The sequence below is a fragment of the Maylandia zebra genome, linkage group LG23, assembly GCF_041146795.1.
Source record: "Maylandia zebra isolate NMK-2024a linkage group LG23, Mzebra_GT3a, whole genome shotgun sequence".
Taxonomy (NCBI): Eukaryota; Metazoa; Chordata; class Actinopteri; order Cichliformes; family Cichlidae; genus Maylandia; species Maylandia zebra.
The window spans coordinates 12,108,601-12,129,914 of NC_135188.1; the positions used below are offsets into that span (position 1 = coordinate 12,108,601).

Here is a 21,314-nt window from a genome sequence, read left to right on the forward strand (position 1 = left end):
CCACCAAGGGATTGCTCTCTACTTTTCTGTGAGGCTCCAGGGCTAGAGGGCAACGGGGCTGGGTGGTGGGTGGGGGTATTCAGACTCAGGGGTCCAGCAGAGAGGGTGGAGACCAGGTAGTAGACGGGGGAGGGGGTTGGGGTACCGGGGCAACAGGGAGGAAATAAAATGAGGAAGAAGGTGGAGGATGAGAGCTGGTAAACTCAGAGACTTTATCCAGTTTGAGATAAAATGCTCTCCAGGATGGCGCTGTTGGTTAGTGTGTGTGTGTGTGTGTGTGTGTGTGTGTGTGTGTGTGTGTGTGTGTGTGTGTGTGTGTGTGTGTGTGTGTGTGTGTGTTTGGTGCCAGAGGTGGGGGAAGGGCTTTGGTTGTTATTAAGAGATGGAATATTAATGCTACTTTGCCTCTAATTTCTTTCCATCTGTCATCAAGTGGTTGTGTGTGTGTGTGTGTGTGTGTGTGTGTGTCTTGTCTATGAATAGATACTCCTCAGATATTAACAGACAATTAGTCTGTTCTGTGTTTCAAAGACAAAATCCAAACGTGTCCTTGGTGTGTTTTTTTTTGTCCTTTATTCTGAAAACATCAAATCTCGTTTTACTCCATCTCGTCAAAGTCATTCAGACTCATGTGGCTTTCATCCCCAGTTAACGCCAAATTTATCGGTTCACCAAGTACTGCGCCAGATTCTGTCTTTGTCGACCGACAGCCTCACATGTTTGTTTCCTATCGCTATTTTTAACTAACTCTTGAAATTTGGACATGAAGAGCCAGGATAATATGGCAATTAACGGCAGGGGTGCTCACTTCGATGGGAGAGGGAGGAGGATGGGCACATGAAGTCAGAGGTGGTTCAATTAAAAAAAACTTTAAGGAAATTGCTTATCAGGCTTTTCATATTAATGGCAGTCTAATAAAATATTATATCATTAATGCACTAATAGTGCTTGAAACACTTTTAGTTTTTGTTAATGGAGACCTTAAACTTTCTGGTACTTTCTGCTTTATTGGGTTAACTTTACCAGAACCTGAGCCTTGTTCTAACCCAGCGCTGGTATTGCTTGGATTTTATCATCATCTCACTGTTCCCTATTGTCCTGTCTAGGGATGGGTATCGTTTCGGTTTTATCCGATACCGGTGCCAAACCGGTACTTTTGAAATGGTGCCGGTGCTTAAACGGTGCTCAAACCGGTGCTTAAAGAATGGAGAACACAAAATTGGTCCAAAAACCTCTCATGTTCAGCTGTTTTTTTTGTAAAAAGATAACAATGTTAGCCTTTTCTGCAGCTATGGGGCATATATGGTATCACTCTTGGCTGGAAGCAGTGCTTAAACAATGGAAAAAACACAAACTTTGTCCAAAAACCTCTCATGTTTAACTGTTTTCCACTTTTTCTTTGGTCATTTTAGCCTTTTTGGCCAGGGTGAAGCGAGTATCTGCCATCAAACAAGAAGACAGCCGCATGTAGCTATGATGATGTTTGCTAGTTCACCTTACATGCATTAATGTAATAACGTGGTGAGCCTACTCAACGTAAATTACACACGAACAACATTAAGCTACTCACGCAGAGAAGAACGGCTGCTGCTGCATCATCATCCGTCATCATTTCTGCTACACTGGCAGGGCTAGGGGCCAGGACTCTACTCTTCGGGTTTTTGGGGGATGTTGCTAACTCCGGGTCCGATAACAGGCAACCCACCCGCAGTAGATGTGCTCGGTGTGAGGTCTCGCAGCAAGCTATCAAATACGGCGCATTTCTCGGCTTTAAAAAGAACGCTATGCGTCGCCAGGTGTTTCATCAGATTTGAGGTGTTACTTCCTTTGACAGTATCACAGTATCAGCTTAAAGCACTTGTTGCTGCTGAGTTTGCATCTTTTGCTGTGAAGTACAGCCAGACTTTTGACCGCTTTGCCTAGGGCATTTTTAATCTGTAGCTCTGCTCTAAAAGAACGTACGTACCTGGACCCGCCTACTATCCTCGGAAACATAAAATGATTGGCTAGAATCTAAAGTGTATCACAGCTCAGGAAAAAAAAGCACCGAAATAAAGCACCGAAATGTGCGCTGCTTTTCGGTATGGTTACTACCGTTTATGTCAGAACCGGTGCCATCATGGCACCGGATACCGGTACCCATCCCTAGTCCTGTCCTATTTTTTGTTCATTCAAAGGCCAAATCGAGCATCTTTCTTGGAGATTGTGAATTTAAAAATGATTCAGATGGGTATGCAGGTGCTTCCAGCAGCTGCAGGTAAAGGCTGTAGTTCAGTTTATGAAGAGATTACGCTGAATAACCCTACGGACATGATGATTTGGGTCCCTGTGTCCCTCAGAGGTCACTGCACATCAGAACAGAGTTGTTCTGAGTGATCGCCATTATCCTATGACGAGCCATTGAACTCTTCCAGGATAACAGTGCCCCAATTTATAGAGCACGAGTGGTCACAGAACGATTTAATGAGGATAAAAACTATCCGAATCATCACCGCGGCTATACAGGAGACGTTGGACCAGCGAGCTGGGAAGCGCTCGTATCAAAACACTGAAGAATGACGGTGGAGCTCCCCAATAGCATTTCATAGACGTGTAGAGTCGATGCCAAGGTGGATTGAAGCATGTTTTGGCCCAACACCTTCACTTTAGTTTCTCACCTTTCTCTACTTCCACTTATTTCGTATCCTCGAGACTTTTCTTCGTTTGGACTTTTTCCTCCAGTTGAAACAAATAGAAGTGCACTAACTTTAAGTGAAATCTAATGTTCCAGTTCAGAGAAAAGCAACATTTTTTGTTAATAGTTGCTGGAGCACAGAGCAAACATTGTTTTGACATTTTGTGTCATAACCTCGGCATTGGATGGCGTCCACCTAAAGGAACGCTAGACGCAGCCTTGGAACATGGAAAGGACTGACAATGCTGAGCTGTTTTAATGTCCTAAATAGCTTGTTGTACAGAGCTGAACGCAGCGCAGGGGTCTGAGGCAAGCTGTGTCTGTGGCTCTGTTTGCCTCTACAATGCCTTTCATGTCCCTCATATCAGCGTTCCTTTCATCAGTCCTCCCCCGCTGCGGTGTTTCGGAGGAGGGGTCCGGTTGGCGAGCCGGATTAGCTTCCAACTGGTGCTTGTCCAGATTCTGATTTTGAAGGGGGGCTTAACCAAACTTGCCTCAGAAAAGACGAGAGGAAGGAACAGGAGGGAGGGAGGAGAGGAAAAGCGTTCCTGTGGGGGTGACGCTCCTCTTCGGTTGTTTACCTTGCAATTAACATGCTGGATTGTTCTGTGCAGAAAAAGAAGAAAGTCAAGTGTGTAGAGGACGGAGCAATAGGCCACCGTAGATACAGATACAGCAGGGAGGGCCTGAAGTGCTGCTCGACACCTGCTCTATTGGAATAGCTCTGCGTCCACACAAGCACTGCTCAGCTTTAAAATATAGAAAAACCGAGCCACCCCATACTGCGAGTGTCATGGCGAGGGCACAGACGATGGCACTGACCAATCAGCAACAGATGCCCCCTGGAGGTAAATGATCTAGACTATGATTCGTCTGTGTGTGTGTGTGTGTGTGTGTGTGTGTGTGTGTGTGTGTGTGTGTTTGGCACAGTGGTTAAGACAGACCCTCTGAGCTGCTGTCAACGATACGGCACCCTGCGACATGGCGGCCTGGGGGACCTTATTTTTGGCCACACCAGGTGCAAGTGTTTTGGGCTGGTTACATGATCTTGCATGAATGTGTGTGTGCGTGTTGTTGGTTAGCATGTGCATATATAAAGCTGCAATTGTGTGTGTCTGTGTGTGTGTGTGTGTGTGTGTGTGCGTGTGTGTGTGTGTGTGTGTGGCCAAATGCTTGAGTCCAGGAAAGGTCAGAGATTGGGTGGAGGTGCCAGGAATAGGGGTGTGAGATGCCTGGGTGTCTGCAGGGCTATAACACATACACGCACGCACGCACACACATCAAGCCGAGGCCTCCAAACCCAAAGACACATCAGAACAAAAATCTGGTCAAAGTGGAGCATTTTTCTTTCCCTCCTCCATCGACTCCTCATCCTCATCCTCTCCTCTCCTCATGTAAACACGATGCTGCTTTCTGGATCTGGGATGCCTGAGGGACAGAGCACAGACAGGAGCCCCGTCACCATGACAACAGCTTCTCCGAGCTGCCTGACACCCAGACGCCATTGGCTGAGGGCTGTTGGGGGGAGGGGGGAGGAGGAAGGAGAGAGCGCGAGAAAGAGAAGCAGGAGTAAGTTAAGCGAGGGGTAGAAGGAGAAGGCGGGAGGGGTATTATGGGGGTGAGGAGATAAGGAAGGCGAACGACCCCATTACTCCTCGTGGGGCCGTGCGTGCCCCTGTTCAGGTTCATGTGCTGGTTTGCAAAGAGGGAGAAAGGGGAGCAGAGGGCGGGGAGAGGGGAGAGGGGAGGAGGCGCAGGAGGGTGTGTGTGTGTATGTGTGTGTGTGAGACCCTTGCAGACCCTCAAGGCTTCGTGGAGTTTCTTAATGTTTTACTGTGAGACTACAGGGAGCAAAAAATGCTTTTTTTTCTCTAGATTTGCTTTTATTGAACGTAAAAAACGTGTTTACACATGAAAACTGGAGACGCAGATACGCAGGAGCTGGTTGCTTCTCGCCTCTCGTGAAGCTTGTAGCTCTGTGGGTATGTTGTGTCAGCCACATAATTTACATACTCTGCTCTGACTGGCTGTCTGATGTCACCACTGTACCAAACATCGTTTCCATTTATTGCTCAACAGTTTGTTTGCCATATGCACACAACTGTTTAATCATTAACTTTGTTTTTTGGTGTTTTTTATTTCGAGAAATGATGAAGGACGCTGATTGACTGATGAACATGTTCGCATGTGGGTTGAAAATCCAAATATTATAAATGGTCCTTGTGGTGGGAGCTCTTCCAGGATATACTGAAAATGTTTGGCTATATTTAGAAGATGAACTGCAGACTGCATCTCTGTGGATGGCCGGTCAGCAGTGACAGAGCAAACTTTAGAGATTACCAGAGAGAAGAGGCGAGAGGTGGACAGAAAACAGGAAGGAGAAGGAAGTTTTCTGACCTTTCAGTGAGATGGACACAGCCAAACACGTCACAGATGTTACGTCTGAGAGGCTGCAGAATTATGTAGGCAATGCTAACAAGCTAACCTCAACGTGAAAACACATTTTTTCCCCCTTTCCAAGCACTTAGAATATGAAATATTCTTGTAATTTGTGCAGTCATTGTCGCTGATGTTTCTGCAGTTTGATGGTAAAAGCATTAACGCTACAAAGCCGAAGGTTCCGCCTGAGAGAGAGCTGCTGATGTGTGCTTTACCTGCAGAAAGGTGGTGAATGCAATGCACCGTGTTTATGTGCAGCTTGGCAGCCTGCTGGCACTGCTCGGAGGGGAAACGGCAACGGAAAAAGTGTGTGTGTGTGTGTGTGTGTGTGTGTGTGTGTGTGTGTGTGTGTGTGTGTGTGTGGCTCTCTGTGTACTGGGTCTTCCTGTCGTTCTGTGATCACTGGCATATTTAGACTAATCATTGAAGAGGGGGAGCATGTGTCTCCATGCATATGATCTCGGCTGCTGCATGGTGTGCGTGTGTGTGCGTGTGCGTGTGTGATTTTAAAACCATACACACAAGGGGGCATAAATGTCTCAGGCTGTGTTTGCACATGTGTTGGTGTATCCATCGCAGGAGACAGAATTTACTCTCTCTCTCACACTCACACACACACGCACAGGCACGCTCACACACATTAAGCTGTACTGAAGAGAAGTAGAGGAGGTTGTTGCTAAATCAGAACCAGAAGTTGAGGCGGAGTGACGGAGGGGCTCAGATGGGGGGTGGTGTGTGTGTGTGTGTGTGTGTGTGTGTGTGTGTGTGTGTGTGTGTGTGTGTGTGTGTGTGTGTGCGTGCGCACGTGTGTTGTAGTATGGGCTACACAGACTGGTGTAGTCTCTCTGTCTGGGATGTAGAGGTGAAGGTGAAGGGTGGGGAAGAAATAGTCTGAGTTAGATGGGGCGGGGGGGCAGAGAGGGATGCTGGGTGTTTAGGGAGTAAAAGGAAAAAAATCCCCACCACCCCCACCCTTCCTGCAAACAGGAATGAAACAGTAAGCATGTTTCACCTCGGCCATTAATCCTTTGTACTGACTGGAGACCTGAAGCAAACACAAAGAACTTCTTTCTCGTTCTTTAAATCTCTCAATTTTCTTCTCCTCTCTTTGCTTCCCTTTTATTCGCTCTGTTTCCCCCTTCTTGTTCTCGTCTCTCTGTTGCCATCTCTCCCAGCCTTTATCTTCACGTCTCATTCTGTGTGTGCGCGCGCGCGTGCGTGTGCGCGTGCGTGTGTGCGTGCGTGTGTGCGTGCCTGTTGTCCTCTCTCTGTGCTGTGCTGAGACTATGCTGGGGATATTTCTGTCAGCCTCTGTTTATTTATTGATGGTGATGCTGGTGAGAGTTCGCCTGCCTACATGTGTGCTTGTGTCAAGAGAAAGTGTGGCGCTCTCTGGAAATCTTTACCTCCTCTTCTTCTTCTTCATCCGGTCCTCTCCGTGACTCCTTCGCAGTAAATATTTGTCGGCCTCCATCCTAATGACACTGCAAGGCCGACCCGGGATGTGCTGGCTCTTTGACCTCTGAATAGCTGGATGGGAACCAGCAGCTCTGCGCTCTCTGGCTTGTCTCTTGTGGAGGATGAAAGGCTGGTGTCACTGAAACGGAGGCTTAAATCATCCCCGAATGAGCACCTCCCTGACACCGCTGTCTCTGAGCCACGCTGCCTGGCTACCGAAATAGTTCCTGGAAGCAAGAATGCAAATAGAGGACATTAATGTCAGTCCTCATTGTATGTCAGACCCCGCTGAACTCTTGGGAACCTGTCGACTGGTGGTCCAGAGGTCAGGAGGTCCTACCAAGGCTGTTTATCTTCCAGTATATCTCTGAGGGACAGGCAGGGAGCCGGGCATTTGAAGGTGTGATGGCAGGCAGGGAAGAAACGGGCAGGTTTGTTAGCAGCATCTATCGTGAATGTGCTTATGCTCTTGCTCTGTGTGCATTCCTTGGTCAGAGAGGGGTTCAGATAAGGGTAAAGCTGGCTTTAAACTAAAGCAAGTTGTGCCCGATTTCATCAGCTGACAGCACCAGCGAGTACTGGACGTATAGTGTTGCTTGGTCAGTCCTTACTGATTTAATTCTTCATTCACCGACGCAGCAGTGCAGGTTTGTGCCGGCTTTGTTTCCGATGCGTAGACCACTGAATCTTTCTTTGACATCATTTATGTTGTTTTTACAATCACCAAATCAACCAAATCCACAACAGCTCACAGGTGGTGCTGTTGGTGCACATCAGCATCAGTGGGTAACAGAATAACACCTTAATGTACAGCTCTAATTTAACCCTATGGTTTACAAGCGTGGTGCAAACATAACCAGATATACGAGTGCTGATAAGCTCATCATAGCACACTGATGCCCCGAACGTTACCCAGTAGAGCTACACTTAAGAAAAAAAAGGTCAAAGCAGTCAGACTGGAGTCTAAACAGTCTTTACAACGACAGCTTCCGAGTATAAAGTCTGTCCGTTCGAGCACATAAGTGTTTGGAGGATCTCGTCTCGTGTCCTTCCTCCAGTGTCTTCTACCCAGGTGAGACTCCAAGCTGATACCTCGCAAAGCATTTCGCATCTGAAACGTCTGCACACGACAGGCGACAGTTTCTGGATACAATTGTTGCAATATCGTTAATTTGCGAAAGCAGTTATAGTGTTAGTTTTGGATTTTTGCACATGACTTTGCAGTCAGTTTGACTGGCTTTTCGCAAACAGGAAATATCGTTGCTGTCAGCAAATCTCCATTTCTTGTAGTCCTAATAACAGCTAAAGAGATTCTCTAATGCTTTAGACGACCTCTCCTGAAAGGGACACAGCCAGAAGTAACCAAGTTACTGTCTGAAACGGCAAACATGGTGTGTTTAAGAGTAGCAATTCGATTATGAAGTGACATGCGTCGGGATCTCGGGGCTTAACCGTTTCCAGGTAAAATTCTGGATTTTTCATCAGGGATTTTTTTTTTCCAGTGGAGCTGCTGGTTTGTGTGATGCTACGTGATGAACAAGCACAAGTTTACAGTTGAAACACATGTACTGAACTGAAACTGCTCATGGGTCAGCTAAAGCAGCTGTCAAGCTCTTTTTCTCCTGTTACTGAAACACCCACCACCCCATCCAATTTTCTCCTTATCGCTTCCCTGTGGCAGCAGTTCTTCTCTTTTACCTTCGCTCTTATTTTTCTACCTGTTTATTCTTTTCTCTAACAACTTTCCTTCTTTTCTTTCTGCCTTTCTTCCTTCATTTTCCCTCTCTGCCTCTCCTCCACATGCCTCGGGGTCCTCAAGAGTTTCAGGAGTTCCACAGACTGTCCATTGTCTTGGGAATGTGCTTTGCTCTCTCCCCTCACCTCCTCCTCCTCCTCCTCCTGTCTGGCTGGAGACAAGGTTAGGTGGTGTTCAGCTTCTGGGTCCACAAGGCCACTGGGTTACAAGACGCTAACCTGATTAACTCCCCGCACCTGGACCAAGTCAGCTGATCAGGCTAAAGTTGAATATAGGCTCTTTTAAAAGAGGAGAGAGGATGAATGTAACTGTGTCGAGATTCTGGGATCAGCAGATTTACCACTGCATGAATAACGTGTGAAGGGAATACAGCGAATGATCAGATCTTAAAGATCTGAAAACAAGAAAATAAAAACACGTGTCAGTGATGGCTTTCCCGACCGCTTAACCCGTCTGTGTGTTTGGTTTAAGTCATTCTTAAAATCCATCCTTAGTGTGAGGGAAGAGATGACATGCCTCCAATTTCTTATCAGGCTTCTTGTGAATTTCTAAATTTATCAAAATACTTGAATCATTAGTTGTGACTTATGAGGTGGATGCTCCCTATGTGGTGGTGCCTCTGGGATACAAAATTGGTAGCGCGTGCCGTGTGTGTGTTTCTCACTGTGTGTGTGTGTTTCTGTGAGCATATATTCATATCTTTGTGGGGACCAAGAAGTGGAAGTTTACTATACTTGTGGGCACCAAAATCCTGTGTGTGTGTGTGTGTGTGTGTGTGTGTGTGTGTGTGTGTGTGTGTTTCTGACTGTGTGTGTCTCGCATACCCAACCCCCCATCCCAGCGTCTGGCACTCAGGAGGACTGCTCCTTCGCGAGCGTGTCTTCCTGCCAGGGCCTACGCACGCACACACACACAACACACACACACACACACACACACACACACACACACACACACACACACACACACACACACACACACACATTAAAATAGAAACGGGGTGAGTGGATTAGGCTGGTGTGAGATCTTTTTAAATGTGTGGTGTGTTTCTTTTGGTTGCTAAACATAATCGTCAGACACAACCTCAGCTCAGCAGACGGGATCGCATTTGGGCTGTGAGACAAATCTGCAGGCTGTTACAGTAGAAGACAGTAAAAACTTTGGTGTAATTCATCGAATTTTCTCTATCAGCAGCACATTACGCATTATAGCAATGGTAATTGTTTAACTACTGCGATGTGCAGACGTCTGACTTCAGCTTTGAGGTTCGCCACATTGCTTTAGGCGCTCTGGAATGTGTACAGCCCAACTGGAACTCCTTGGCTGCTCTCCCTCTCTCCATATATTTTTTATGTTGACGGTATACGGTACCACCACTTCCTTCTCCTTTTCATCTTGCACCTTCTCGGCTCTGCAGAAATAAAATCCAGTTGTGTGAGCACAACATGAGGAAAAAAGCAGAGCGAGAGAGAAAGGAAGAAGTGAGCATGAGAATATGAAAGAATGCCAAAGAATAAGGAGGAGGTAGATATTGCTAACAAGGTTGCCAGAGACTCTTTTCATTTTTAATAGTCCCGTAGGAGGTCTGGCTGATAAAGTGTTATGTTATATTATTAAATCCTGGCAAAGTTGGAGCTGCAACAGATTCCAACAGTGGCAATTGTGAAAGCGAGTCTGTGGGTTTGATAAAATTCACCAAAATGAATGGACGGGATCTTTAAACCTTTAAACAACACGTGTCCCACATGTCTTCTTTTTTTTTTTTTTTTTTTTTTTTTTTTTACTTTTTACAGGTAAGTAATTCTTTAATAAAAGCATCTGATATTTTATTTTCAATTTTCAAGTAAGGGATTGCCGGTTGTCGCCTCGTTCCAGTAGATTTTAGCAGCTTCTATCGCCTCTTTTGCACTTAAAAAAAAAAATCCCTGCAGATTTGATTCCCATACAGCCGAACACGGAGTCTGTCCTATTAAAATATGATTGTTTTGGTGGACTGGGACAAACGGTGGCACTGTGGTCCAGCAGCTTTTTCCAGTGTTTCTGAGTAGGATGCTTCTGTTTCCTTAGGCGCTAACATCAGTGAGAACAATAATCTCACGTATTGTCTTCTTCTGTGCCCAGTCTAGTTTCATTTCATCTTTTTTTATTTTTAAAGATCAGGCCTTATGCCACATGTTTGAAGGCATTTTTTGAGACTCAAAATGTGGCTTTAGTGTCAGGGTTACAATTGGTTATGGTTAGGTATTTAATTTTTCAGGGTTAGGGGCTATGGAAAGCATAATGTCAATTAGATGTCCCCACAAGATATGAATACCCTACATGTGTCTGCATGCGTGTGCACATTTAGCCTGTGTTTTAGTGCATGAAGGTAAAATCCACTGATGCTTTTATTCATCTGCCCAACAGAAGTTTGGGTCATTCCTTCCTTTATAATTTATATTCTGTAATTTTTTGTGTTACCAGCTTCATCTCAGCATTTCCCAGAATTACATTCTGCACAGCCCAGACAGCGGCTGTGAACCTGTTGATTTTCTGCTGTGGTGTTCTGGTTTTTGTTTTTTGTTTTTTTGCTTGGAGATGGCAGAGGAAAAAGTGATAATGAAAGCCATGGCAGAGGTTGAGGTTTTGTAGCTGAAAATAGGGAGCACCTCGCCTGCTTGGCAAAAAAGCAACATGGCTTTTGGCTGCATTGCATTCTTGGTGTAGAGAGGATGAGATGTCTGCGCCTCCTTTATGAGGGATTGCTCGCCGTGTAACTGTTGAATCTTGGTGTTAAAGGTCAGCTGATGAAAGACAAGGACGCGCGGCGCCTGACACGCTGTAGATGTGGAACTGAGCTGTAAAATGTAAATAAATGACAAACATTTATTTACATTTTTTGCAAACACTGAGAGAGAGCCATAAATGCGACACATATCTTCGGGTCTGGCTCTTTCCGGGGATGATCTGCAGCCCTGTCTGACCTGCACACCTGAGCATCTCACCTCAGGAAATATCCAGACATACTTCAGAGGGTGGAAGGATGCATGATAAAACCTTTTCTCCTATCTCTGACAAATACTCACACACCTTTCTTTCTCTGTCTATTAGGTTTTGTTTCTGAGCTCCGAGCGTTCTATTATTCCCTAATTAGCAGCATTAATAATCTTCAATTAGGCATTTAGCTTTGTGCACGTGTAACTCCTCATCCTTTGCTTAAAGTGTGTATGCGCGTGCTCGCCGACAAGCGTCATCGCGGCACCCTGTCCTCTGGTTCTGTCGTGGCTTTCCACCCAACACCAACTGTCTAATGAGGGAGTGAAAGGCCACGGGCGGAGTGGGAGGCAGGAGCTGAATATCAGTGTGTGTTTGTGTGTCTGCACACATGTTTGTGTGTGTAATTAAAGAGAAGTGCCAGCAGGGGGGACCGGTGTCAGAAAGGGTCACCAAGAGAGCAGCGGGCCATCGCCAAGCTTTGGTCATTAACTGCCGAGCGCCGGTAAAGGCGTGTGAAGGTACACAAGTGTATGTCAGGAGGCCAGGAACTAAATTAGTCTCCGTAAATATGTGTTTTACTTAGTTTACCCGTGTTTGTGTCACATTTCACTCAGAGTTTAGCTTTAGCGTTGAGTTAAAGACTTCATAAAGTATGCTGCGAGTCATTTTCAACATGTTTTGTTTATTATATTACTTTTATTGTTGTTTTCATGAGATTTCTGCGAGCCCAGTGCAGCATTTTTAGATCGCTTGTTTTGTACTAACTACAGTCTTAATCACAAAGAGAGAAAAAGATACATTTGGTCACGGTTGGTTGTTACGTTACCCCTTTAAAAAATATTAACATTGTGATATATCAAAGAGATACATTTACTTTTCCTTCTTTTTTTTAAAATAAGATACAAGATGGCAGCTGCTTCTTCTTCCTCCTCCTTTTGAGGTCGGCAAAATCCTCTTCCTTCACACTGACAGCGGTGACGTCAGTCAACCTGATTTGATTGGTCAGATGGTCAGACTGGAGACAAATATTAGGTTAACCGGATCCTCAACAGAACCACTTATTTTGGACATAAAGCCATAAAAGTGATCGTCCACAAAAAACGTGTATCCACACAGTAAAGGTCATCTGGCGAAAGTTGAACCAGGCTGTTGCTGTGCGCCTTTGTTCCTTAATGCAGATAAGACTAAATCCTCTTAAATCCTCCCCGATTGTCCGACTTCTTGTGTTTTTGGTGATGGCGCCTTGTTCTCTTTGTTTTTATTATTAAGACTGTCAAGGACCAAAGCTAAAGTAAAACTTTAGTAATACATTGATCCAGAAAATGCTAATTCCTCCCGATTTACGTATAAACATCAAACAAAATTTCTGTTTTTGTTTGCTTGGCTTTCCTTATTTCAGGCTGTTTGTCGGTCACGTGGTGTTCCCTCCTCTTCACTCTGTCAGCTGCCATCCACAGAGAGCCACCGCATCAATATGATGTTTACAAGAGGCAGCAGTTGACGAGGAGAATAGTTTGTGTTTCTGCATTTGTTTGTTTCATCTCACTGTGTCTGCGTGTGTGTGTCCACAGTAATTTGTTTTCTTCCCTGACAGGTAGTGTGTGGATTGCCATGGGTTGATTGGTTATCCTGAGAGGTGTAGTGGGAGTTTAGGTGTGTGCTCCGGGGCTGCGTGGGGAGATCCGGGCGGCGTCCCCTCTCACAGAGCTTTCCCTCTGGGCTTCCAGCTCAGAGCAATAACTGGGTAGCTGGGAGGCTGCTCCGGGCGTCTGGGGCCCTAATATTGGGAGGAGATGGTTCAGAGACAGGAACAGTGCGAGGAGGAGGGATGTGTGTGTGTATTTGTTTGTGTGTGTGTGTGTACTGCGGGGGGATCCCAAGCAGATTTGTTTACCGGTAATTAATTCACCTGATTGACATAACAGCTGCCAGAGCTATGGGAAGGCAACAGCATATGTGTGTGTTTGTGTGCAAGAACACCCCTGTGCATACTTACCATGCAGATTTTTCTGCATACCTGGTGTGTGTGTGTGTGTGTGTGTGTGTGTGTGTGTGTGTGTGTGTCTGCACACAGAGCAGACCCAGCCATTGAGGGGATTTCCATGTGGCAGGGTTTGGAGCAGGGTTCCTGGCAGAGCGACCCGGCAGTTCTCTGTCTTCCATCGATCGGAGCCGTCTGTCCGCCGGCAGCACCGCTCACACCGAGCTGCCTCGCTGCTAATCTTTATAGAGTTGACTTCACTGACAGTTATTGGAGCACTTGAAGCTAAGGGGAGGAGAAGGAGGGCCGTGACAGAAGGACAAATGGGAGAGATGGGAGGAGACGGCGATCGCAGTGACAGTCAGCAGGGTTGTGAAAAGTAATTCCTGGTTTGGTTTGCACACGGGCCACATGAAACCAACAGGAACTAAATACATAGACACATAACAGAGCGCTCAGTCTGGCGTGAGACACGCGTGTGCAAACACATCTCTGTGTAACTTTACGTGAACGTCAGCCATAACCGAATCACAAGGCTTCGCTCTGTCTTCGTTGTTTACATTAACAACTTCATCTCACCTGCTCTTCAGCAGTTTATGCTTTTTTGTTCAGCAGACAAAGAATGAAAAATAAAGCGATGCCCTGTTTTGGGAAACACGAGCTTGGACTGGACTCTGTTACTCTGTGTGTGGCTGCATGCGTGAACTTTGTGGTCAGAGGATCTCGGTTTGGGCGGTTTCATGTGTTTCTGCGTGAGTACAGTCAGGTAAGGCTAAACCCTTGGAAACGGAAATAAACACAGGCTTCCACACAGATATTCAGACACACTCACACAGATACTAACAGGTCAGTATCAGTGTTGTTGTGACCAGCAGGTAGCAGTGTGTTGGCCTGCTTGTCTGGACCCAGATAACGGCAGATCCATTACCCCCTGGAAGCTGAGGTCTGATCACTGGGCAGATAGAGCCGCTCACTCACTGTCTGTGGACCTAGCCGGTTAGCCAGCCTCCACCGTGGCACTAAAGAGGATCACAACAAGGGGCCAAAGGAGGGCAGACCCCCTTCTGTTAGAGGAAATTGTCAAATGCACGTCCTCCGATAATGCCTCTCTCGCATCTCGTGCAAGCCGGCGATGGTAAAGATTGCCGTGGTTATGTCACATCATGGGACACCTCAAAATGGCAGCTGCTGATCATCTTATCACTCGTTGGAGAGATTCAAGTCGTCTCAATTATAAACGCTAAGAGAACAAACTGAAATATGAAGTTTATTTTCGTTATTTAGCCTTTGTCTCAAGCACAGTGCGGTCTGTGTTATTATAGAATGGATTACAGTTTGAGAAATGCGCTCCTTTGTTTTCTTGCTTGAAGAGTTACACGGAAAGATTTATGCTCCTCTTCCAGCTGAGCCTCGTGTGCTGTTCTCCCGTGTTTGCTGAACTTACTGGCTTCTGGCTTTAGCTTATTTACCAGAAAAGATATGACAGTGATATCAATCTATTCGTCTAACTTTTGGAAAGAGTCTTTCCAACAAGTGAAACTACAGCGTTAAACAGATGCACCTCACAGACACAAAAAGACTTCAGATGCTGTGAATCTCGTCACGCATCAGCAGAGACGAGAGAATATCCTTAACTCATTTAGCTCATTTGCAAAACATGGAGGCGGCATGGATGGATGCAGGGTTAAGAAATGAAGATGTCGCATATCAATCGTGTAAGTTCATTAGTTACAAGTGAACCAAGAGAAAACCTTGTGTTTGGGAAAGACGGGATCACGAAGTAATGTTATAAAAGTGGCGTATTGCAGGCGTCACTGGTCGTAAACGTTTCTGCTGAGAGTCGCTGTTTCAGTGGAAGAGCTGGATTCTTGGCTCATTTTTTGAAATAATGACCAAATTCGCAGTCAAATTTTTTGATTGTAGCTTGGAAGAACGATTGCAGTGAATTTGGCCTATTCATGAAGAAGCGTGTGCTGATTTGGACGAGGTGATGGCTTTTGTGGATCAGCAGCTTCAACACAATGGACTAATGCAACAGCATCGCCGCTTACATCAGCATCGCTCTTCTGCTTATGACATCGGCGGGTATTTGTGATGAAGTTATCGTTTTATAATCTCCGAAAATATTTTGTCTTGTAACTTTGCGAGTCTTTGTTTCGCCTAGATGCTCCACTTTAATCTCAGAGAACAGCTGAGCTTTTTCGTGACTGTATTCTCTCTGAATATTACCCTCTCGCGGCTTTGTAATTTTTTTCAGCCTACAATGGGCCTAATACGTGTCGTAGAAATGCGGCGCTGATTATTGGCTGGCTCGGTGGGGATGGAGAGAGAGCTGAAGGAGAGCGACGGTGGTGAGGAGTTAGCACTGTGGAGGTTTTGTGTATCGGGTTTGTTTGTGCGGAGGGAAGAAAAGGAGAGAGATAGCTGTGGCAAAAAGGGCAGCAGCTATCAAAAGCCACAGGCTGCTTTAAACTCCACGTCTGTTTCTTTTTCTATCTTTTCCTCCTCTTTCTCTTCTCTCTCTTTCTTTTTGCTTTTCTCTCCCTCCACCTATCGCTTTCTCCCTCTCTCCCTCTCTCTGCTCCCTGGCCATGCTGATGATTGACGGCCTGAGGGTTTTAATGGGCACTGGAGAGCAGGAGCTGAGGTCGGGGTTGTCATGGCAACTAGGAGAAGGGGCCTTTTGCTGCTGCTTCACCTGAGTACTGTGGAGCCTCGTTGGCTGGCTGAGGCAGGCAGGCTCGCGCGTACGCACACACTCACTCGCCACACACACACACACACACACACACACACACACACACACACACACACACACACACACACACACACACACACACACACACACTCGTCACACGTACTTACATGCCAGCACCACTTCCATTCACTCTTCCTCCTCCCTCTAAGATGTCCTGCTGTCTATTGAGCTATCTTCTCTTTTCCTTTTTCTCATTCTTATTTCATCTTCCTATTTTCTCCCTCCCTCCCTCCGCACGGCCGTTAAAGCGCTGAGACAAACCGCAGTTGGTTAACCGTGCGCACGTGTGTTTGTGTTGGTGTGGACGCATGTATGTCAATATGTACAGTATTCAGCCCATTGTTTTTGCTGCCCATTGTTCAACAGGAGAAAAAAGCGCACCACTGCACACTTTACAGTCTCGCGCCCTTATTTTTATTTTTCAGTTGCTCCATCAATATGGCTCCTAGAAGTACAGAAGCCCAAATTATGCACAAAGGAGTCCCTCACCAAAACCAAGTAACAAGCAGCGACTTCTTTTCGCAGTTCACACACTCCATCTTGATTCAGAAAACACTTTTTTTTTTTTTGTTTTAATCCTGCAGTGATTATTAGCATAATCAGACCTAATAATGGATCCATTCAAACCCTCTCATACGCAAACACACACAGGCTCGAGATCTGAAACAACACAAATCATCTGCCACAATCATGCTTCTATGGGACCCAATCTGTTGCTTAGGCCAACCCCATTACCTGACCTGACCTGACCTGTCGGACCCTTTTCAACCTGGGAAGCGATTGCTGACTAAAGCCCCGCCCACACGTGATGGTCGGGGACCTTCGAGGCTCTCATGTCCTTCACGGTAAAAAGTAATATTATGAAATTCGGCTACATACCAATAGTGTGTGCTCATATACAGGACTTTTTCTTTCCATATTTTAACTACTCAATACTCTGTCATTTTTTTATGCATCTTCCTAAACAACACATCCTGATTTGCTCTGATGGTCAAAAAGACTAGTTAGAATTTCACGTTTTTATGTTTAATAGTTTTCCCCTTACTTGCACCTGTTTGTGTCGCTGCTGAATGGCTCTGGTCTCTGGTTGCCGAGTTGCTGCTCGTTGCTTCCTGTGTGGACATCGTGGTAGCCTCTGGGGACAATGGACAACTACACAAGACTTCCTGTTCCATCTGCTAATCACTGTTTACAACTACAGATGTACTTTAAAAAACTGATTAACTGTTTACAGACTGTAGCCAATGATTTTGAGATTGTTTCTGCGGGACATCGGTGTGGTTCACCGGGTTAAAGCTAATACTAAAGCTAACTGCATATCTACCCCGGTCTTTCTCCCAGCTTTCTTGTCTTCTTTTCTCTGTCCTGTCACATGAAGGCTAAACAGACTCTTTGGGGCCAAAGACTTTGTCCCCCTGTCGCAGATGTCTGTGAGACTGAGTCTCATTTAAGACCTGAGTTATTTGGCATTTATGCGTTAAAAGAAACATTGGGAGAGTTCACATGCTTCCCAGGCCACCAGGTCACAGTGGAAGGAAGAAAAATGATGCTTAGCACTTATTATAAGAGGGGTGAGTGTCCATTTTTTATCTGTGTGCTGTATTCTTTATTTTAAGGTTTGGAAGATCCTCTTGACCTCTTCCTCTTCTTGCTTGTCTACTGTTGAGGCTGGAAAGAACTGACAGTTCACACATAGACCTGAGAGTAATATAGAAGCATCTGTACTAAGCTCTTCTTCACTGTCTGACCTCTCCTCACCCTCTGAGAGAGCTCTCCAGCTCTTCCTCTCTTGGCCCGCTTCCTATTGTTTGCCAGCCTTTTCTGTTTAAATGTCTCCCCTCTCTCCTTTATGCCTTTCTCTTTCCAGTTTTGGCTCTTGCCTTACTTCTGTAGATGCCACATCCGTGCTCTGTCACGGTTGTTTTCAGAGCCCCACAGATTCACACCCTTTTGCCGCTGCAGTTTTTGCATGCGCGATTGTGCGCGCCCTGCCTCGTGGCCCCGGGGCGTGCTAGTTAGTGTCTGGGCTGTGCAGGTCAGGCGAGGCACGGAGGGAAGTGAGCGGAGCTCCGGTTACAGTGGGGGAAGGGCTGGAGGAGAGCGCTGTGTATGTGCATTTGTAAATTATGTGGATTTGCATCTATGTTCAATAGCAGATATTGAGGCTTTTAATTGGTTATGCTTAATCAAAAGACCCATGGTTATAGTTAAGGCCGTTAGATTGTGTTCATCTTTAAGAGAAAGCAACAGTGACTATTTTGGTACACCCGTCCATCCTCCACAGCCTTTGGAGTAACAGCATCTAGGTCGTGTCTGGAAGACATTAAGACGGGTTGCTTGTTAGATGTCGGGGTATCTGTGCGGTCTTAGCTTTTCAGTTCTTCTTCCACAGGAATCATTGCAACTTTTTTTAATTGCTCCTTGCATTGCCCTGGCCATGCCAACGATGTGCTGATGGTCGGCACGACTGAGGCAGCGCCACATCTGTCTCTTCTCCCTGATGTTTAGCATCATTATTACTGTGAGAGAAAAGATTAAATACAGTCCAAAATCAATACAAGTCATAGATGCATTCAAGTGACACATTTATGCCCTGTTTTTGTTTTTTGTTTTTTTTTACTTTAACAGTTATTGGAAAAAAAGTGCTGTCCATTCATAGCGCAACGGGGAAACTAGTTTACTTCAAACCCACAGAATTCCTTCCTTAATGTTCCCACTAAATTACCATATTTGCATTTTGTTTTTGTGTCCATCGATTGGTTTATCACAGCACCCAGACAATCATATCTCCGTCAGATATCGTGAGATATCTGTAATTGCTCCATTTGCTCCAGAAAGAGCGCAATCAGGGTGGAAAAAAGGAAAAAAGTTTGATGGCAAATCATTTCCGAACAGCGCATATCTCTTTCTATTAATTTCGGCAGACACAGGATTGTTTTAACACCTTGCCGATCGTTGATTGTCCCGTGACTGTGTGTTAATCCGCTGAAGGGAAATGCAGAGGCTTTTATTTTGGTTTTGTTGTGGTTGTTCTTTCAGAGCGCGGCCGCTGCTCCCAGTCCAGTGATGGGCAACATGCCACCCAATGATGGCATGCCAGGAGGACCCATGCCCCCAGGCTTCTTTCAAGTAAGAAAAATGACCTTCCGTCTGACTTCATCCCTCACCCACCCCCACAATCACCTCCAACCATCACCCCTCCCTTAGCCATGGCTAAGCCTATCCCTCTGTCTCCTCCTCCTTTTTTTAGCCTCTTTAGCTGTCCTAATCCCTGTCCAGATGTGTTCCCTTCTCTGTCTCTCTGCGTCCATCCCATATGTCCATATGCCCGGGATGTTAACTCCTGGTGCTCTGTCTGCTGCTCTAGACTCTACCCGTAGAGTTTTCTGTGTTACCGTGTGCTTTCCAGAATATGAAATGCCTTTGCAAGTGAAGGAGGTGTTGGGTTTGCTGGGAGGGGAGGAAAAAGCAGAGTGAAGAGGAGGCTATTTTCTCTGGTCTGTGTTGCTTCACTAATTCCTCCTGTCATCACTGTTCTCTGAGGGCTGTCTCAAAGGCTGACGAGGTCACTCGCACTCTTTTCTCTGTTTCCGTCACTCTCACATATTCAAATGAGGACATATAGGAGCCTTATTTGACACTGTGACACACATTAAACTCGTAACATTTACAAAATTGAGGTTTTAAAGTAACTGTACCCCCAAAGATATGCTGTGAATTGCTGAGGGTGAGAACAGGAAATCTGAATTGGCTTAAAGCAGCTTTTCTACAGCAGACAGTTTGAGTAAGAAAGAAGTCACCAGCAAATATGAGATTTTTCACATTATACCATGAGCAATTCAGGTGAAACGCCTACGGAAGGAAGAGGGCATTCATCCCCTGCAAAAGTTTGATGTCATTTAGCGAAACCCTGGACATCTTCTTGTGGAGTGGAGCCTTTAAAGGAGTAGTACAACATTCAGCCAACTCAGCTCCATTTACTGACAGTTTCCACGCAGTCTGTAGGTCACGTAAAGGAGCTGTCTGCAAAGACACCAAAGCAATCACAAGGTTGTTTTTGGTGGCTTTCAACGCAGCAGCCGAGAGCAACCCTTTCCCTCTGGTCTGTAACCGAGCGTTTTTCCCTAGCGACCATTGGTTGCCAAGGAGTTGCCGACCGGCTGCTGAATTTTATTGGTTAGAGTTTGGAAAAAGTCCTCTCTGTCCAAAGATAACAAAGCTCCTTCAATCGCTAATGCTAGCTAGAAGGGTTGTCCTGCTAACCATGTAAGATCAATAACTGTCAGCAGAATATTGAATATATAATATTCAGTCACCAGATCCCAGCCTCGTGCTCACATTGGTTGATATATATATATATATATTCTTTTAAATTTAATTAATTTTCCTTAAATTAATAAACAAAGATGTTTATTAATGCATTTATTGTTATTTTATTTTTAAAGTTTTATTTTTGAGATTTTTGTTTGTAAATCCCTGTGATGTGTAAGAGTCTTGCTAGCGTCTCAGCCATTTAAAGACTTTCTCCTGAGTTAAACATCAAACAGGATTCGGCTGACCAGGCAATGCAATAAAATTACAATACGTCTTTAAGAATAATACTTTACTTTATTAATCCTTTGTGAGTATAATTAAACATGCTCAGTGCTGTAAGCATGCTGCACAAATTTCCTCTCACTCTCTGTCTATAGCATACCTGATGTTTCCATACGTACAGTTTGAGTACAGCCTGTTTTTTCTTGTTTGATTGGCAGCGTGTCATGTTCTGTGTGTGTGTGTGTGTGTGTGTGTGTGTGTGTGTGTGTGTGTGTGTGTGTGTGTGTGCGCGCATGCATGTACATGCTGGGGTGGTAGAGAATGTTAATGATGTATGAGCAGTGAGCAGGCCAGGGAGAGAGCTATCTGATGGTGTTGCGTGAGTGACATTGCTTTCCATAAATAGACCCTGTGTGCAGGGCAGACAGACAGACAGACAGGATGGGCAGAGAGGAGGAGAACAAGGAGGGATGGATGCTGTATTCACTTTCATCTTTTCTTCTCTTTTCATCCATCCTTCTTCTCTTTCTCCTCCCCTCTTCAGCTCAGATTAGCTGAGCAAAGCAGGAAAAGGTGAAGAAAACAAGAAAACAAAGGTGCGAGCACAGAGCCTGCACAGTGCACCGAGACAAAATGCTCCCAGTGCCACTGCAAAGATTTCCCTAAATCAAGCTCACACTGTTAGTGGTACAACAGCATCCTTCAACATGAGCCAGAGCCGAAGCCCCGCTCATTG

At 45.5% G+C, this 21,314-nt stretch overlaps 1 protein-coding gene across 2 annotated transcripts in view; it reads left to right on the forward strand.

Annotated features, from left to right (window-relative positions):
* The window catches only part of ssbp4 (single stranded DNA binding protein 4), a 90,867-nt gene that overhangs the window by 48,868 nt on the left and 20,685 nt on the right, over nucleotides 1–21,314 (forward strand). For both annotated transcript variants that reach the window (XM_076879982.1, XM_004552727.5), the window contains exon 5: nucleotides 19,082–19,171. In XM_076879982.1, the coding sequence (XP_076736097.1) occupies nucleotides 19,082–19,171 (90 nt within the window). The remainder of the gene's footprint in view (nucleotides 1–19,081; nucleotides 19,172–21,314) is intronic.